The sequence below is a fragment of the Spea bombifrons genome, chromosome 1 (assembly GCF_027358695.1).
Source record: "Spea bombifrons isolate aSpeBom1 chromosome 1, aSpeBom1.2.pri, whole genome shotgun sequence".
Classification (NCBI taxonomy): Eukaryota; Metazoa; Chordata; class Amphibia; order Anura; family Pelobatidae; genus Spea; species Spea bombifrons.
The window spans coordinates 2,301,419-2,321,509 of NC_071087.1; the positions used below are offsets into that span (position 1 = coordinate 2,301,419).

The following is a 20,091-nucleotide window of genomic DNA, read 5'->3' on the forward strand; positions in this document are numbered from 1 at the left end:
AAATTGTGCTGCAGGGAATCTACGTCTCTCCTTGTATTCTGCAAGGCTCCGACTTAATGTAATGGAGAATATTAGCCCCGGGGTAATGTGTTACTATAAAGCAGATATTGCACTTTATAGAGTGTTGGGTGGCCCTCACATTGTGGAGGTCGCTGGGAGACTACAGGTGAGGAGTCCGGTTCCATAGTTCCGACAGATAATTCATTGCCAAGAAGGAGATCAGATTTTGGTCTTGCCTCCTGTGAACAGTTAGGAAGAAACGCAGCATTTGGGAACGTTTATCCACCTTTTGGCCGGCCTTAAAATACCAGGGCCACCCCATCATTGTCAGTCCAGTTCTGGTGATCAGACCTGCCTAAGTACTTAATATCCTGCAACTAAACTTCCGCATTACCAGCCAAAATTTCATCAGAAACCAGGCGGAATATTTCGTTCACAATAAAAAAAATAGCCTGCTTATCTCACTTAGCAAACCACATTACATGAATGGATACTTTTTACACATTTATGGCTTTTTTTTTTTGGCGAGTGTGAAGGCCACCCTTAGGAAGGTTCAGGTGGTGATTTTGGCACTTAGAGGGGATGTAATAGTTCTTTTTTGGATGAAGGATCCAGGGCATCTCATCTCCAGGACCACCTTTTAAAGCTGATTTGAAAATAATGCAATTTAAACATTATTAGCGTTAGCATTTGAACCATAGGAAGCCTTTAGATTGAGTCTTAATACACCTTTCTATTATTGCAGATCCCATGGGCTCGATGCAATGACTTCTGTCCTCCAGGATATAGAAAAGCTCCTGGATATAACACCTGCTGCTATCGCTGTGTCCCCTGTTCTGAGGGTGAAATGTCCAATGTAACAGGTAGGTGAATAATATACAGAGTATATATAAAATATAAAGCTCATTTTTGGGTATATTCATGAAAAAGTCAAGTAAAGGCTTAACTTAACTAGCCCAGTCCCAAGTCTAATATAAGTCACATTCAAGAATAAAATGACAAATATATACATATATTTAATGGATAGGGGCCCATAGGGTGATAGACAATCACCCTTCTTGTGTACATGGGGGAGTAATAACAGAATGACCTCTGTGGGGCCCACCTATAATCCCCCCCATGAAGGGGTTTAAAATAATCTACTTTATGAAAGACAAAGTGCCTCCCACAATGTCCACCTACGGTTGGATGGGAGAAGCTGAATTAAAGATAACTGTTTAGAAAGGCATGGAGCCCACTTCATACTCCTCATCTCTACCCTGCCCTACCAGATGGAGGCAGTTAAAGACAATCTTCGAAAGGCATGTGCATTCTGTAATAGAAATTCTCACCACAAATAAAATCATCTGATTTGTGGCAGCTCTGTGTTTTTTTTTTCTTTCTGGGAAGTTATTCGATGCCTAAGTACATCTCCTTTATTCCAGACAGTGATAATTGCCTGAGGTGCCCTGATAATGAATACCCTGATGAGGACAAAGTGAAGTGTATTCTTAAGCCGTATGAATTCCTGTCATACAAAGATGACATTATTGTTCCGATTTTTTTCTCAATCAGTGTTTTCTTTCTAATTTTGACTCTCTTTATATTGGGAATTTTTATTCTGTACTGGGACACCCCCGTTGTAAGAGCCAATAACCGGAACCTCAGCTTCCTCCTCCTGGTCTCCATTGTCCTGAGCTTCCTCTGTGTGTTTCTGTTTCTCGCTAATCCTGTGGATATAACCTGCATGCTGCGACAAACTGCTTTTGGAGTCACCTTCTCGGTAGCCGTGTCTTCTCTGTTGGCCAAGACCATCATGGTCTGCATCGCTTTCAAAGCCACCAAACCTGGCAGCACTTGGAGAAAATGGGTGGGGGCCAAAGTCTCTAATTTTGTGGTTCTCATTTGCTCTTCTGTGCAAATTCTAATTAACGTCATTTGGTTGTCTACCTGCCCACCTTTTCAAGAGTTTGACACACAAACTTATCAGGGAAAGATCATCGTTCAGTGTAATGAGGGCTCGGTTATTGCCTTCTACTGTGTCCTGGGTTATATGGGGCTTCTTGCAGCTGTTAGTTTTATTATAGCTTTTTTAGCCAGGACATTACCGGACAGTTTTAATGAGGCCAAGTACATCACCTTCAGCATGCTGGTGTTCTGCAGCGTTTGGATTGCGATGATCCCGGCCTATCTGAGCACCAAAGGCAAATACATGGTGGCCGTGGAGATTTTTGCTATATTGGCATCAACTGCTGGCTTATTAAGCTTCATGTTTTTCCCAAAATGTTATATTTTGCTTAAAAAAACCAAGACAAACAATAGAAGACATTTATTACAAAAAAGAAATCAGTAAAAGAGATGTGTTTAAGGTGTGTATTTATCACATTTACATTACTACGGGTTTTAATTAGGGTTAAGTACTTAAAAAAGACAAAATAAGAAATCTTCTTCTTCTTCAGTCCATCCTTCTGCTCTCCCCAGGTAAAGGAGAATGGGGTCTATACAAATACCTTTTGAATTTCAGGGGGTGTAACAGTAATGTGATGAGATGCAGGACTTATCACCTTCATGGGTCCCTCAGTAGGGGTTTTGGGCCAGAGGTTTTTGCAGTTCTTCCTCTATAAACCACTATTGCCTTTATTATAAACCAGTTGGAAAATAAAATATTTATCCAAACTTCATGTACATTTTTTTTAGTTTTGTAAACTGATAATAGACACAGTACTACGTTCGTTTTAGAAAGATTAAAGCAGAAAGATAATTTTACTTGCAGAAAACCTTCAAAGAAGTTGTGTAACATCTTACATCGTTTCATAGGAATTTACATTGAAAAAAGACAAAAGTCAAACCCATTGTCGGTCCAGAAGAAGACAAAAATCTTACAGTAAAGTAATTTCTAATTGTCCCCCGAAAGGTGGAACATTGTTTTTTGACTCTCCAGCCCGTATAATTTATCCCGTCCTTATAACCCGTTTTATATCCCTGTATATTCCTCATATTATATATTATACACTCTCCGGCCGTATAACTAATCCCGTCCTTATAACCCGTTATATCCTGTATATTCCTTATATTATATATTATATACTCTCCGGCCGTATAACTAATCCCGTCCTTATAACCCGTTATATCCTGTATATTCCTCATATTATATATTATATACTCTCCGGCCGTATAACTAATCCCGTCCTTATAACCCGTTATATCCCTGTATATTCCTCATATTATATATATATTATATACTCTCCGGCCGTATAACTAATCCCGTCCATATAACCCGTTATATCCCTGTATATTCCTCATATTATATATTATATACTCTCCGGCCGTATAACTAATCCCGTCCTTATAACCCGTTATATCCTGTATATTCCTCATATTATATATTATATACTCTCCGGCCGTATAACTAATCCCGTCCTTATAACCCGTTATATCCTGTATATTCCTCATATTATATATTATATACTCTCCGGCCGTATAACTAATCCCGTCCTTATAACCCGTTATATCCTGTATATTCCTCATATTATATATTATATACTCTCCGGCCGTATAACTAATCCCGTCCTTATAACCCGTTATATCCCTGTATATTCCTCATATTATATATTATATACTCTCCCCCGTATAACTAATCCCGTCCTTATAACCCGTTATATCCTGTATATTCCTCATATTATATATTATATACTCTCCCCCGTATAACTAACCCCGTCCTTATAACCTGTTATATCCCTGTATATTCCTCATATTATATATTATATACTCTCCGGCCGTATAACTAATCCCGTCCTTATAACCCGTTATATCCCTGTATATTCCTCATATTATATATTATATACTCTCCCCCCGTATAACTAATCCCATCCTTATAACCCGTTATATCCTGTATATTCCTCATATTATATATTATATACTCTACGGCCGTATAACTAATCCCGTCCTTATAACCCGTTATATCCTGTATATTCCTCATATTATATATTATATACTCTCTCCCCCGTATAACTAATCCCGTCCTTATAACCTGTTATATCCCTGTATATTCCTCATATTATATATTATATACTCTCCCCCCGTATAACTAATCCCGTCCTTATAACCCGTTATATCCTGTATATTCCTCATATTATATATTATATACTCTCCGGCCGTATAACTAATCCCGTCCTTATAACCCGTTATATCCCTGTATATTCCTCATATTATATATTATATACTCTCCCCCCGTATAACTAATCCCGTCCTTATAAACCGTTATATCCCTGTATATTCCTCATATTATATATTATATACTCCCCCCCCCCGTATAACTAATCCCGTCCTTATAACCCGTTATATCCTGTATATTCCTCATATTATATATTATATACTCTCCTAACCGTATAACTAATCCCGTCCTTATAACCCGTTATATCCCTGTATATTCCTCATATTATATATTATATACTCTCCCCCCGTATAACTAATCCCGTCCTTATAACCCGTTATATCCTGTATATTCCTCATATTATATATTATATACTCTCCCCCGTATAACTAATCCCGTCCTTATAACCCGTTATATCCTGTATATTCCTCATATTATATATTATATACTCTCCAGCCGTATAACTAATCCCGTCCTTATAACCCGTTATATCCCTGTATATTCCTCATATTATATATTATATACTCTCCGGCCGTATAACTAATCCTGTCCTTATAAACCGTTATATCCTGTATATTCCTCATATTATATATTATATACTCTCCCCCCCGTATAACTAATTCCGTCCTTATAACCCGTTATATCCTGTATATTCCTCATATTATATATTATATACTCTCCCCCCGTATAACTAATCCCGTCCTTATAAACCGTTATATCCTGTTTATTCCTCATATTATATATTATATACTCTCCGGCCGTATAACTAATCCCGTCCTTATAACCCGTTATATCCTGTATATGCCTCATATTATATATTATATACTCTCCCGCTGTATAACTAATCCTGTCCTTATAACCCGTTATATGCTGTATATTCCTCATATTATATATTATATACTCTCCGGCCGTATAACTAATCCCATCCTTATAACCCGTTATATCCCTGTATATTCCTCATATTATATATTATATACTCTCCGGCCGTATAACTAATCCCGTCCTTATAACCCGTTATATCCCTGTATATTCCTCATATTATATATTATATACTTTCCGGCCGTATAACTAATCCCGTCCTTATAACCCGGTATATCCTGTATATTCCTCATATTATATATTATATACTCTCCCCCCGTTTAACTAATCCCGTCCTTATAACCCGTTATATCCTGTATATTCCTCATATTATATATTATATACTCTCCGGCCATATAATTTATCCCGCTCTTATAACCCGTTATATCCCTGTATATTCCTCATATTATATATTATATACTCTCTGGCCGTATAACTAATCCCACCCTTATAACCCGTTATATCCTGTATATTCCTCATATTATATATTATATACTCTCCGGCCGTATAACTAATCCTGTCCTTATAACCATACCTGGGATTGCTGGATGGAGCACTGCTTCTCCGGGTCAAGACCTGAATCCTCTGGGTCGTGGGAGCGGGGTCTTGACATACCCCGATCGCCACCCATTTTCCCTTTAAAAGCGGGTGTTTCCTGCTGCCCTCAGTGGGACTGCCCCCGACATCAGCCGGAACGCCTACTGACGCCAGTGGGAACTCCTACTGATGTCAGCGGGAACTCCCACTGATGTCACCAGGAACGCCCCCGGCATCAGCGGGAACTCCCACCAACGTCACGGGACAGCCCGGTGACCTGAACGGGCAGTCCTGGCCACGACCCGCAAGGGAAGTCTCTGGGTAACCGGAGACCAGAAGTTCCTAGCTATGCTTATAACCTGTTATATCTCTGTATATTCCTCATATTATATGTTATATACCATCCGGCCCGTATAACTAATCCTGTCCTGTATATTCCTAATATTATAATATTATATACTCTCCGCCCAGTATAACTAATCCTGATTTCTGCTAACAGGGTTTTGTTATGTATGACCCCCTTTTTATAGCTAAGATTCATAAATGTCACTTTTTAGGGCATTAAGCACTATCCTCTCTGGCAAGAAGGCTCAGGAACACTGTATTTTAGCAAATTATGGATTTTTATTATCCCCAAAACAGAATCATGAAAATGAAGCATAGCTACCACTGGAGCCTACTCTAGTTATACTTTCCTAGCCTTACCGCTCCCAGCCAGATCCTGCTAAGTCAGGCTCTGGAAACCCTCCCCAGACAGCACAAACGGGCCCAGACAGGTAAAGCAACACTAGTCACGGATTGTCTTTTTCAGGTCCTCCTTGTCCTGTGGTGAAGTAGAAATACTTTTGTCAGGAGCTGGGCATGTGAGTCAGGGAGGAGTCTAGTTGCAGGGGATATGATGGTCTCTGTTCGTACCCCATGATGCATAACAGGCTGGATACAAACTGTAGATAGGGAGTGTAACGCAGGCCGGATACAAACTGTAGATAGGGAGTGTAACGCAGGCCGGATACAAAGTGTAGATAGGGAGCGTGGCACAGGCCGGATACAAAGTGTAGATAGGGAGCATGGCACAGGCTGGATACAAAGTGTACATAGGGAGTGTGGCACAGGCCGGATACAAAGTGTAGACAGGGCGCTGTGGCTGGATGGACCACGGACAAAGTGCTGTGGCTGGATAACCCATGGACAGGGCACTGTGGCCGGGAGGGCCCGCTCGCTGTGGCCAGACAGAACATGGGACAGGAGAAAGCTGTAGTAGTCCAGAATCAGGCCAAGGTCAAATATGTGCGTAGTGTGAGCCTCAACTCAAAAATAACAGAGAGTGTTGAAATAGTCTGCCCTATAGGAAGGTACCTTCTTTGTTCACTTGCTTCTTTACAGAAAAAAACATCCATTAGGATATCAGACTGGTCCCAACTATCAGTGCAGTCCAGACCTAAAATGCATGCCTTTGCCTAATTTGCAACAAAAAGCATGCCTCTCACACTCTCAAACTCTCATTCACACACCACACTTTCACACTCTCAACATCTATCTACCTTCTCCACCCACTTCTCCCGTGTCCTTGTTTCCTTTCCCACAGCGCTGCTTCTTCTCTTGCCTTTTCTTGTTCTTCTGTCTCCTTTTTTTGACAGCTTCTCCTGTGTCTTCTTTCTTCTGCCTTCTCCCTCTTCTCTGTGCACCTGGCTTCTCGGTACACTTTTGCAAAAGGGTGGAGCTTCTAGGCGATAGGAGGAAGGGGTGAGACTGTCCACATGGGGAAGTGCACTGAAAGGCAAGAATATTCCATATATAGATTCACGTTAAAAGAGAGGTGCAGAAAAGCTTCTCTTTTTCCACAAATCTATTCTGGAAGAAATTGCAGTCCCTGTCAAAGTGTCGCTTGGGTCCCATGGACCCACTTGGACTGATGTAGGGGCCGACTCTGGGTGAAATATAAACTGATAAAATCTGTCATGTATAACATTTTTGGAAATTTAGACAGGGGACAGAAAGTCCTAAAATTATCTTTTATTTGCTCACTCAATGAGTTGACAAAGTCTCTAAATGACAGCAACAGCTGAATGGCCACTATATCAAGATCTTTGCGCCAAATATACTATCTTTAGCCAATAATATTCTGGAGATGTTCTCTTGGATGAATATTGCCTACCCTTCCTTTAGTATTTATAATTTTACCTGGGCTAAAAAGTGTATTTCACTATAAACATAGCACAATAAATTATTCTATTTTACTGAAATACAGTTTTTTTTAACATTCCAATCTTAGCAGGTGTTTCTTTGAATTCATATCTGGCCTTAGAAGAATAATGTAGAATTTAGGAAAAAATAAACAACCAAGAATCCCAAAGCTAGAAGCTAATATTGCAAAAATCTCAACAATCGCTGTGTTTTTCCCTGAAACGCTCATATAAGCCGGGATAAAAGAGATCCAGACGTTACAGAAGATCAGCATGCTGAAGGTGATGTACTTGGCTTCATTAAAACTGTCCGGTAATTTCCTGGCCAGGAAAGCGACAACGAAACTCACAGCGGCCAGGAATCCCATGTACCCCAGGACAGTGTAAAAAGCAACCACTGACCCCTCATTACACTGAATAATGATCTTTCCAGGGTAGGAGTGAATGTTTGTTTCCTGGTACGGAGGAGAAATAGACAACCAGCAGATGCAAATGACAACCTGAATAAATGAACAGATAAACACAACATAATTGGGTAATTTGACTCCAATATATTTTCTCCATTTGCTGCTGGGTTTGGTGGCTTTGAAAGCGATGCAGACCATGATGGTCTTGGCCAACAGAGAAGACACAGCTACTGAGAAGATGACCCCAAAAGCAGTTTGTCGCAGCATGCAGGTTACATCCTCAGGACGACCGAGGAACAGAAACACACAGAGGAAGCTCAGGATGATGGACACCAGGAGGAGGAAGCTGAGATTCCTATTATTAGCTCTGACAATGGGGGTGTCCCGGTACAAAATAAATATAACCAAGATAACCAAGGTTATGACAGATAAGGTAACAGAGATTATACAAAGAACCAGTGCAACTGGATCCCGATCATATGATAAAAACTCAGTGGGCTTCTTAACGCATTTGTCCTTCTTCTCATTTGGCCACTGGTCATCTGCACATTTTTGACAAGAGTCCTTGTCTATCAAATATAGTAAAATATTTTAAAAAAACCCACATAATTTATGGTAACATGAACATACCACATTCTCAAAGATTCCATTTCAGAATAGTCTCCCTTCTCTTTGCCCCTCTTGTTTCTATGTTTCCTTATTCCTAACATCACTTTCCTTCAATCTATTTTCAACCCAGGGCTCTAAGCATTATATTAGATACATCTTCTGCATTTTCAGCCAAGAAAAAGGAAATAAATAAATAAATAAACACACACACACAAAAAATAATCCAATCTGTGCCCACTGTCAGTAGATTCTGAAATAATTGCATGGGAGAATATATACACTACACTTGTGCACATCGATTTTTTGTTTTGTTTTTGGTCCATTTGCTTTCGGGCAAACAACAAATGTTGTTTCCTGCCCTTTTGGTTCACATGAAATTCGGAGGGCTTGTTACATTTGGAAAAAAAAATAGTTGTCACTCACCCTCATTTGCTCTTTCACGCACCTATTCTTTCTCACACTCCCTATGTCTCCCTACTTTCTCCACTGTCCATTTTGTGTCCCTGTCACATTTTCTTCCCTTACCGCTTCTTCTTTCTTCGTCCGCTTCTCTGTGAACCACTGGAGGAATAGGGGATAAGCGGTCCCTGTGGCTCTGCTCTTTTGCAGAAGTACTCTGAGAGGGCAGAATAATGAACGAGAAGCGTTTCATGGAGAAGCGGGCATAGACAAAAGCACAAGAAGAGACAAGACAAGAAGCAGAGCTGTGGGAAAGGAGACAGGGATACCTGGCGGAGACGGTAAGGAGACATTGAGAGAGAGCGAGAGAGTGTGAATGAGAACGTGAGAGATTGTGAATGAGAATGTGAGAGAGTGTTTGAAAAAAACAAAAAAACTAAATGCAAATGAAAATTCAGAGCTTTCTGCTTAGTTTTTGTTTGTTTAAAAAGTAACATTTGCATAAATCTGAATGCGCAAGTCTAATATATACTCCTATGCAATAGTGGCCCCAAGATGTTGGAGGATGCAATAAAGGAGGTAATACTGTGGTCTTACTCATGAGCAAAAAATACTATTTACATTATTGGTCTCTATTCCTTGTAATACGTTTCTCTTCCTAGAAAATCTGTATACTAATAATTATATCTTTGGTATTTTTACCTATTTTATTGGAGATCTCTCCCTCTGAGCACTGGACGCAGTCGAAGCAGCAGATATGCTTTCCCCTTTGTAAAACCCTTCTGTATCCAGAAAGACAGTCTTTGGAACAACGAGAATAAGGAACCTGAAATGCCAAAAATTACATGGGCAGAAACAATGTCAGGAATAAGGCCCATTTCAACCTGTTTTCATTCTGTCGCAATCCTGTAGCGCAAGGCACCCTGCGTATGGATCCGAACAACTTGTAGCCAGGCCATCAGACTATACTTATATCACCCGTGTGCCATTGTGTTTGTTTTTGTGACAGAAGCTGGAAAATGGTGGGGTGTCTTACAATAATTGTACGATGTTGGTAGCTGTTGTGGGTGTAACTGGTGCTGTGCTCCATAGGCACTCGTTCTACTACTCTGTGTATGTTGTGACTGGTGCTATATCATCAAGATTTGCCTCTTAGCTGGTGTATGTTGTGGATGGTGGCATAAGGAATCCTTAAAAAAATGAGAAAATGTATCTAGAATGTATCACATATGGTTCAGTGAATATTGGGCAAGTAATGTTAATCTATTACATCACATATTGGTGTAATCTATTATAAGGAGGATCACAGAGAACTGAAAATTCTTGTCTTTTTTGGGGCATTTATATTTCATTTTATAGTACGCTCATTGTATGCTATTTATGTGTAACTTTTTTTTGTTTTTTTCAGTTTCCTTGTCTGGACTGTAATCTAAAGGTGAAAATATATCTAATATGCTAATATTCAATATTTATAGTTTGTATAAATTCCCAAATACCGTATTTGCTCGATTATAAGACGACCCTGATTATAAGACGACCCCCCAAAATCTGAATATTAACTTAGGAAAAAAAGAAAAAGCCTGAATATAAGACGACCCTAAAGGAAAAAAGTTTTACCAGTAAATGTTAATTCATGTAAACTATTTTTTTTAATAAAAGCTATGATTGAGAAAAATATTTTTTTTTTGTTTTTATTTCTTTTATATTTTCTATTGTATTTTCCAACCTGTCCCCCAGTTACGCACATCTGCCCCCAGGCTTGCCACACCAATATGGCACTGTGGCCCATGATATGCCTTTTAACCCTCTATATGCCACTGTGCCCCATGGTATGCCTTTTGACCCCCTATGTGCCACTCTGCCTCCAGAAATGCCTTATACCCCTATATCCCATTCTGGCATTTAGGGGGTTAAAATGCATATTATGGGGCAGAGTGGCATATAGGGAGGTATAAGGCATTCCAGGAGGCAGAGTGGCATTAAGGGAGTTAAAAGGCATTATATAGAGCACTCTGCCTCCAGAAATGCCTTATACCCCTATATGCCACTCTGGCATTTAGGGGGTTAAAAGGCATATTATGGGGCAGAGTGGCATATAGGGAGGTATAAGGCATTTCAGGAGGCAGAGTGCACTATTAAATGCCCCCTTAACGCCACTCTGCCTCCTGAAATGCCTTATACCTCCCTATATGCCACTCTGCCCCATAATATGCCTTTTAACCCCCTAAGTGCCAGAGTGGCATATAGGGGTGTAAGGCATTCCAGAAATGCCCTACACACACACACACACACACACACACACACACACACTTACTTACTTACCGGTGCTTCCAATTTCCTGGTGTATTGCCGGGGCAGCGGGTTGATGTCTCATTCCGCGGCAGCCGGAAGGAGGTGGAGTTGGCAGCGGGGGTTTGTATGCGTCCGTCGCAAATACCTTCCCCGGCTGTCAGAGATCAGGAACTCTGGAACAATGATCTCTGACAGTCGGGGAAGGTATTTGCGACGGACGCATACAAACCCCCGCTGCCAACTTCACCTCCGGAAGCACCGGTAAGTGTGTGTGTGTGGGGGGGGCGACGACAGGAGGATCCAGGTCCCCTGCAGCGGTGCGGGGGATCTGGATCTTAGTCTCCTAATCAGACCTCTATTTGAGGTCTGATTAGAAGACGACCCCGATTATAAGACGAGGGGTATTTTTCAGAGCATTTGCTCTGAAAAAAACCTCGTCTTATAATCGAGCAAATACGGTAAATCTCAACCCGCTGGTGGGAGACACCAGTGGCCAAGGCCGGCCTTTGGGGTGTGCGACCTGTGCGACCGCACAGGGCGCCACACTCCAGGGGGCGCTGCGGGGTCGTCCGCCGCCGCGGGGTCCGCTGCCACCCCTTCTGCACCTAAATTAAAACATCGTTTTTTTTGTTTTTTTAACTTTATTTAACATCCTCCATGTTAAATAAAGTTTTTGTAGTTTGAAGGGGCAGAGGGGGGGTAGTTTTGAAGGGGCAGAGGGGGGGTAGTTTGAAGGGGCAGAGGGGGGAGTAGTTTAATGGGGCAGAGGGGGGGGTAGTTTGAAGGGGCAGAGGGGGGGTAGTTTGAAGGGGCAGAGGGGGGTAGTGAGGGGGGGTGCCAGAGGAGTAGTTCGCACAGGGCGCCAGAACACCTAAGGCCGGCTCTGCCAGTGGCTACACATTATAAAGTATATCATGGTTAATACATAACATGACAGCATTGTATACTCCCCATTCAAGTCTGTGGACACCACTGAGGTCTATGGGGCCCATTTAAGTCAACGAACGATTCAATACAGCTTCCAAACACTGGGGGTGCCCAGGAGTGAATACTGATGCTCGTGTAATACTGTGCAACTAGGGGCCTTTTTTCTATCTCTTGATAGATTACTTTTTTGCATTTTTTTTTTTTACTTTTTTTATCAGGCCTTTAAAAAAATATTTTGTTTGGCCCCTTCGTTTGGGCTGAAATTGAGGACTGATGGCTTTGGTGATCTCCGCTGGACCTACATTGAAAAGGTAAGTGAAATTATTTCCTTAGCGATGTGGACTGTGTGGCCCCTCACCCACCAGGATGGAGGTATGGTTTGGGGTCCAGGCCTCCCATAGTGTTTTTTGTTATAATAATAATTAATATCTAACCAATCATGATCTTTAACAGGGGATGGATGTGAAGGGGGGTATATATGGCAATACACCCCCAGGTGTATTTTATTACTACCCTACTGCGAATGGGGTGGGAGAAGAGGCTATTATCAACCCCTTATGGTTTTTATTTTATGGAAGGTCACCTTGCAACCTACTGGGTTCATGAGGTGAATTTTGCAAGTTCCAACTCATACTAGCAACTTGTAGGCTAATGAGTTTGTGCTTTTATCGGTTCTCATACACTCAACTATCCTTCAGAGGACTTTTTGTGAGCGTTAATGCGTGTTGGCTCCGTGATGGCTATTAGTGATTGACGTTTTGCACATATATGCACACTCCTTCTCATTGCTGATGTCGTAGCACCACACTGGGTCACATTACATCATGTAACCCCAGGGTCAGCCCTAAACTGTGGCAGCCCGCTGTATGGATGGGACTTCCAGACTGGTCATAGGGCAGGCCTGCCAGCTTTGAAAACGATACATGTTGTTGTAAAATAAATGCAGTTTATGTGAACATAGCAGTTAAAGGATCATTGTCTAAGGACAGCATTCCGACATCCTCAATGCTACTGACCTCCTTGGTGTTGTATTTCCAAGTTATTAGCCTCTGGCGAATGTTGAGCTGTTTCCCTTCCGGAGCCGATAGATCAATGATTGCAACGTGTTTTTCTATGTTGGTTCCGTTTGGTAAAAAAATCTGATTCTTTACGTGATACACTGAGGACATCTCTCCATTTTCTTTAAAGTAGACCTCTTCTCCGGTGGGATCTCTGAAGTGAACTCTTCTTAAAAAGTGCTGTAACATTTAATGTTTTCGGAATATTATATATTTTGTATACTTTGTACGTTTTCATGCCATTGCTATATTTTAAGCAAAATCTCTTTACACTGTGTTGGGGGGAGATCATTAATATGAATCATTTAGATAAAGGTTATTAAGATAACCTAAATTTTCAGATAAATGTAACCTCTTACAGAGCCCAGCCGCAAACGGAAACCTTTTTCCCTGCAGCGCCCCTAGAGACAGAAATGCAGATTGCTCTTAGTTGAGAATTGCACTCTCAGTATTTGAATTGTCTTCAGGTGAGAGAACTTGCAATTTTTTGAAACTTTATTTTAGTTGATATAGTAGTCTTTCATGAAGGTCTTCATGTTATATAGTTTTAAAAGAGTTTAGGGGGTTTAATGGAGAGCAGTCACAAGCGCCACTGGGAAAGATTTTTTTTTAAGTTTCCAAAAGTTTCTCTCCAGAAACTGCAGGTTGAATACAAGTCAAAGGAGCCCAGCTTTATAATCAGAATGTGATTAGTAAAATATTTTTACAAAATAATTAAAAACATTTAAAACATTTAAATAGCCAAAAAATATTTAAAAAAATGTGGTAACATTTAAAAATTATACAGTCATGTCACCATCAGGGGAACCATCCAGTTCCAGCAAAATATAAAGAAAAGTCCAAAAATAGGCACAGACTGACCAAGATGAAAAAAGCGCACTTCCCAAATGTGGCCTTTTAGCCCCAAAGAACCAGACAAACCCATACATGGGTATCACTGTACTCAAGAGATGTTGCTGAACACATATTGGGGTGAAAGTGATATATACCAGGAGCTGTAAATTCACATCTGAAGTACAATGTGTGTGGGGAAAAACACACAAAAAATACCACCGCAAATTTTGACAAAGGCTGGTAGCAGAATAAGTGCATGGAAAGGGTTAAAATACCATCATTTGAAATACCCGGGGGTGTGTAGTTTTCAAACACATATGACTTGATGGAGTAAATTGAGCTGACCTGCTTCAAAGATGTCCTGATGAGGACATGGTGGTAGAATGTGCTCTTCCCAAACGGGGCGTTTTACCTCCCAAACAACCCAACAAACCCAAGCATGTCGGGTATCACTGTACTCAGGGGATGTTGCTGAACACATATTGGGTTGTTTGACAGTGAGTTATACCAGGAGCTGTAAATCCATACCTAAAGTACAATATGTGTGAAAAAAAGGTAAAACTTTTTTTTTCAATTTTTCATCATTTTTTTTTTAGGAAATTAGATGATATGACCAATGGTATCTGAAGAAAGCCCTTCTTCTCCCGAAAAAAAAAACCGATATATAACTTGTGTGGGTTCACTAAATTACAGCTATACACGAGCACAGCAAAAGTGTTAAAAAAGCCTTTTCTAAATGAAAACTGTTTTTATTATCTGGTTACTACCTCATGCACAGGTATTGGGTTCACTGGATTCCTGATAATGTACAATTGCATTTTGTGCAAAGAAGAAGCCATGGCGTAAACTGCTTTGTATACGTGATACGTGGTTCCAAATCTAACAGTGTCATAGTTCTTTCGGCCAAGTTTAATGATTCCCTCCGTCGTGCTACAATTTCTGTAACCGGTTTTGAAGTAGTTTTGTATTATTCCATTCCAGACTGGATTTGATGTTAAGCAGTTAAAGTAATATGCCCGTATATCTTCCAGTAGAATGTCATTGGGTCGATTTGATGGACTGACGTTTTCTAGAAAATTCTGAAGACTAGGAATCACTTTATCAGGACGTGTAAATACCAGACTACCATTAAATGGACTGGAAGACACACTGCTATTGTAAATGATAACATTCCAGCTGGCAGGGATTATAAAAGTCTTTTGGCGAATGTCTCCACTTTCATCCGTGAACAAATACATGGAGCGGTACGATGCTGTGCCGCAGAGTATCACAATCTGCGAGGTTGCTCTGTTAATAATACGTCTGTTTCTATTTATAACCTCTATATGTTTATAGTATTTATTGGGAGGTAACTGTAGGGAGAACTCGATACATATTCCATGGATGGCAGCCATTTTCTCCAGCTCCCGACGCTGCGTTTCTCCGCTGTCATCATCCGAGGCAATGATACCCACCCAGTTCCAACCAAAATATTTAAGTAACTTTACAATGGCATCAAACTGGGCCTGGTCATTCTGAAGGGTCCGATAGAAATTTGGATACAAACTTTTGTTGGATAGAACCGGATCTGTTGCTCCGTAGCTGATCTAAAAATATAGATAAACAGGCAAAATGAAACAAGATGAAAAGGAAAAAAGACATCTCACTGTAATATTATAAAATGATAAAAGGAAAACCACCTATGGTGGTAGAATGTGTCCAGTTCGTGATACCGTGACCCGGTAATATTTTATATTGTGTTTTATTGTGTAAGAAAGGGGGAGAGGGGGTAGATAGTGAGAAAGGGGGAGAGAGGGGGTAGATAGTGAGAAAGGGGGTAAATAGTGAGAAAGGGGGAGAGAGGGGGGTTGATAGTGAGAAAAAAAGGTAGTAGTAATATTGAAATAAAGAGTCAGAATGAGTGACATAATGAATTAACGTGTGGATGCATTGTGTGAATGAGTAAGAGAATAAATGAATTAATGTGTGTATGAATTGTGTGAATGAATGAGAGTATGAATTTGTGTGTGTATGAATTGTGTGAATGAGTGAAAGTATGAATTAATGTGTGGATGATTTTTGTGAATGAGGGAGAGAATTAATGAAGTTGTGAGAATTCATTAATGAATATGTGTAAATAATTTGTGTGAAAGTGAGAAAATAAATGATTGTGTGAATGAAAGTATGAATTAGTGACTATAAAAGTGTTTGTGTGTATCATAGATGTACAATTGATTTGTGGAAAGGCAAAGATGGCACAAGCAGGGTGTTTTAGCCTTGGGGACCAATATGGCACAGGCAGGGTGGTTATGGGATAAGGATGGCACAGGGCGGGCTGTTTGGGGACAAAGTTGACTCATGTTGGGCTGCTTGGGGACAGAGATGGCAAGTCCTATGTGTGTGTTATCTGGGTGCTGGACAGGTTCTATGTGGGGAATGTGGATGCCAGGGCTGGCTTTGGGGTGTGCATCCTTTGACCTATGCCTGTAATGTAGGGGGGTTTATCTATACCTTTAAAGCTGAGTTTTTATGTGAATTCCAATTGATCTATACCTGAAAAGCTGGGTTTATGTGTTATTCTGTTGATCTATATCTGCTATGCTATGTTTCCATACATTATTTATGTTTACCTACAAATACAGGGTTTGTATGTCTTATTCAGTTGATCAATACCTGCAGTGCTGTTTCCATGTATTGTTTATTTGATCTATAACTTTCATGTTGAGTTTTATGTGAATTCCAGGTGATCTATACTTGCATTGCTGGGTTTGTGTGTTAATGGGTTGATCTATACCTGCTATGCTATGTTTCCATACATTATTATTGTATACCTGCAAATAAAGTGTTTGTATGACTTATTCAGTTGATCTACACGTGCAAGTGCTTTTTCCATGTGTTGTTTATTTGATCTATACCTGAACAGGGAGTAAGTAAAAGAGAGGTATGGCTCAGCGAATGAGGGGACAAAGGGACTCTGTGGATGATTATGGGGGAGAGGACCTCTCAATGTCACGGGAAGGTCAGAAGGAGGGAAGACTACACTGACAGTCTTCCCCTAATCTGCAGTCAGTGTAGCAAATTTTTTTTTTTGGTGTGGGAGCAGATGGATTGATTGCATGCTAGGAAGCGTGGAGCAGGGCCCAAGGAAATGCTTTCTTGGGGTCCAATTTTTTCAATATAAAATATATTGGCAACAGGGTCTAATATTAAAGAATGAAAACTAACTGCCAGTTCAGTTGTCTTTACTTCAAAGTACATATTATGTAGTTAAAAATGCATGTCTAACGCATATATATATGTATATGTGTAGGGCTTGACAAATTTGTTTTGAATCTAGGACCCAGCTACAAAAATTAATGATGTCCCAAGGGAATCCCCCCCTCTCCCTTAAATATAGGTCCACTTTCCTGGAACCCCAATTTTTTTTTAAATACTTACATTTTGGCATTTCTTTTTCCCCGATCTCTTCCGACGTGACGATCCTCTCCCCGTCACGAGGAACTATTCTGTGACTCCGCCCCCTTGAGCGTCAAGTCTTGAAAGGGGCGGGACAAAGAGCCTCACTGAGGCACTGCCACTCAGCAGCATGGTGTGAGGTGGTAAAACTGCCGTGTGTGCACGCCGGCCGCTTTAATTTTATTAGGCGGCCGGCTTGCACACACCGTGCTGCACCGTGAGAAGGGCCAGTCCAGCCTTGCTCACGCGAGCCGCACATTGAAGTCCGGCGGGCTGCACCTAAGATACCCCTGACCTAGGTGCCAGGACAAAATTCTCAGTCGCCATGGTGACTGTGGAGTCACAGTGGAGCCCTGGTATAAGGCATATTTGGTGGGGCAGAGTGTCATATATGGGGGGGATAAAGCTTATCTGGGAGGCAGTGTGGCAAGCTTGGGCTCAGATGTGCATAAAAACAAGAAATTATTTTTCTCAGTTTTTTTTATTCCCAATTTATTCATAAAATTATTTTAAATAAACAAAAAATTTCTTTTTTTTTATCTGATTAATAAAAAACAAACAAAAAAAAACCAACTTATCGATTATGAAAATAATCGTTAGTTGCAGCCCTAGTAAAGCTCTCTCTTGTACATTGACCTGCCGAACCTCACTTCCAGAAGATGCAAAACGGGGCGGGCCAGACGAGCGGAAGCAGGCCATGAACGGAAAGGAAGGGGCGTGTCAAGACAGAGACACTCGGGGGGAGTGGCTGGGAGGATGAGAGAGATGGTAGATGGCAAGATAGTCCCTCCTCTGCCTCTGTATTGGTGCTGGCTGCTGCAGGGGAACCTCAGCCCTTTTGAATAAGTCTATTGCCTGTTCCCTGTCACAAAACGTTGGAAGCTCCTGACCTAGGATTTGTCACCCCCTGATATATACACACAATATATATATATATATATATATATATATTAGTGTATATGTAGCGTTTTATAATTGCCCTCCCTAAATATGAAAGCTGGAGATGCCACAGAGGGTCTGGAAAGAGTATCAGTCTTAACATTTAGGAAAACTGGACTGGATGTTTTATCGGAGGTAAAGTACAGATGAGGAGTTTTATTGATGTTCCAGACCCTATTAAAAAATTATACCAAAACGTTCACTGCCAATACGTTCCTAATTCTTCTCAGTAGAAAATAAGAACAGGGACGGACACGAATGGAGTTGGGATCTCTCTGACAAAACTTATCAGAAGCAACCTCAAGAACCTCAACCTCAAGAACGAATAGTCCCAATGGATCGGGATTTCTCAGAACTGATGCAGAACTAAGACTTTACTGTTTCTTTATTTTTCTTCAGGCCATTCCTACAGGTTTCTAACTTTCTTGGTGAGGGTTGTAATGGGCATGACCATGTCATAAAAATTGCATAGCAATCTTACAATCTTTAACAATCTATAATAAAGGGGCCAGTCTGGAAATGCAGACAATTGCAAAAACCCCTTTTCCACCGATTTTTAACATTTTATATGGAGTGACCGCGTGGGCTTTGAAAACTAAGACGCAGTAACCAAGGGCAAAAGGTCAGGGCAGGCAGAACAATTCTAACACAAGAACAACTAACTAACACTAAGTGCACCCAAAGTATCGATTCACAGCCAAGCAATGAAGAGAAATGTTTGACCACAGAAGAGGACGGCAGCTGCAGCAACAGGGCCACAACTATTAGGTCAGGTAAGTTTGGTTTTTTGTGAATAATGCATGTTAAAGTACTAACAGATTATTTAAAATGTATTCTTATTTGATGGTATATCAGGGATATTAAACTGTCCCTTTAAGGGACTTTCTGAAAGAAGGTATTATTTCCTCCATCCTGAAGGACTTAAAGCTTTTGTGCATTTGACTTTGAATTCAACTGGACTTAAATTTGCAAAGGAGTTTCACAGAAGAATCCAAAGAAATGGAAGCAATCAACATTATCTAAAAATTTCCATCTGCTCAAACCTAAAATGTAATGGTTAAAGAATTCACTTTCCCTGGGCCTGGGTTCCCATTGTGCATTTAGCCTCTCATATACTCTGCCTGCACTGTTATGGCGTTATTATACAAATACTGTGACTGTTTGTTTATGGTAATATTGCATTGCCTTGTACTTCCTGTTTTCCGGTTCCAACCTCTGACCTGGATGTTTTCATACAGTTCAACATGATTCCTCAAACCAACAGCTTACAGTGTCTTGATTTCTTTACATGAAACATGGTGTCAGAAGTGGCTAGATTCAGAACTCAGCCTCTTGTTTGGAGCACAGCAGCTTTGAGATACCGCACAGGTTTGTGAATTACAACCTAAGACTGTGCTTTGTGGATTTTCTGACATTTGAGAGCTCAGAGGCTTAAACAGGGCAGCCATGAATTGCATACCCGAGGGCATGAGAATCAGTGG

General features: G+C 40.7%; 1 protein-coding gene across 1 annotated transcript; it reads right to left on the bottom strand.

Moving 5' to 3' along the window:
* Positions 1 to 7,781: 7,781 nt before the first annotated feature.
* Positions 7,782 to 17,998, bottom strand: LOC128467826 (vomeronasal type-2 receptor 26-like). The gene is made up of 5 exons (XM_053449561.1): positions 17,960 to 17,998; positions 15,121 to 15,822; positions 13,361 to 13,582; positions 9,828 to 9,951; positions 7,782 to 8,686 (listed from the first exon to the last, which is right to left on the bottom strand). The coding sequence occupies exons 1-5, from the start codon at positions 17,996 to 17,998 to the stop codon at positions 7,782 to 7,784; spliced, it is 1,992 nt and encodes a 663-aa protein (XP_053305536.1).
* Between the last annotated feature and the right edge of the window lie 2,093 nt (positions 17,999 to 20,091).

Coding starts and splice junctions, on each gene's coding strand:
- LOC128467826 (XM_053449561.1), bottom strand. CDS start 17,998: ATGGCGACTGAGAATTTTGTCCTGGCACCTAGGTCAGGG. Junction 15,823..17,959: donor TCCTGGCACCTAGGTCAGGG/GTATCTTAGGTG, acceptor CTATATTTTTAG/ATCAGCTACGGAGCAACAGA. Junction 9,952..13,360: donor GGAAATACAACACCAAGGAG/GTCAGTAGCATT, acceptor TTGGCATTTCAG/GTTCCTTATTCTCGTTGTTC.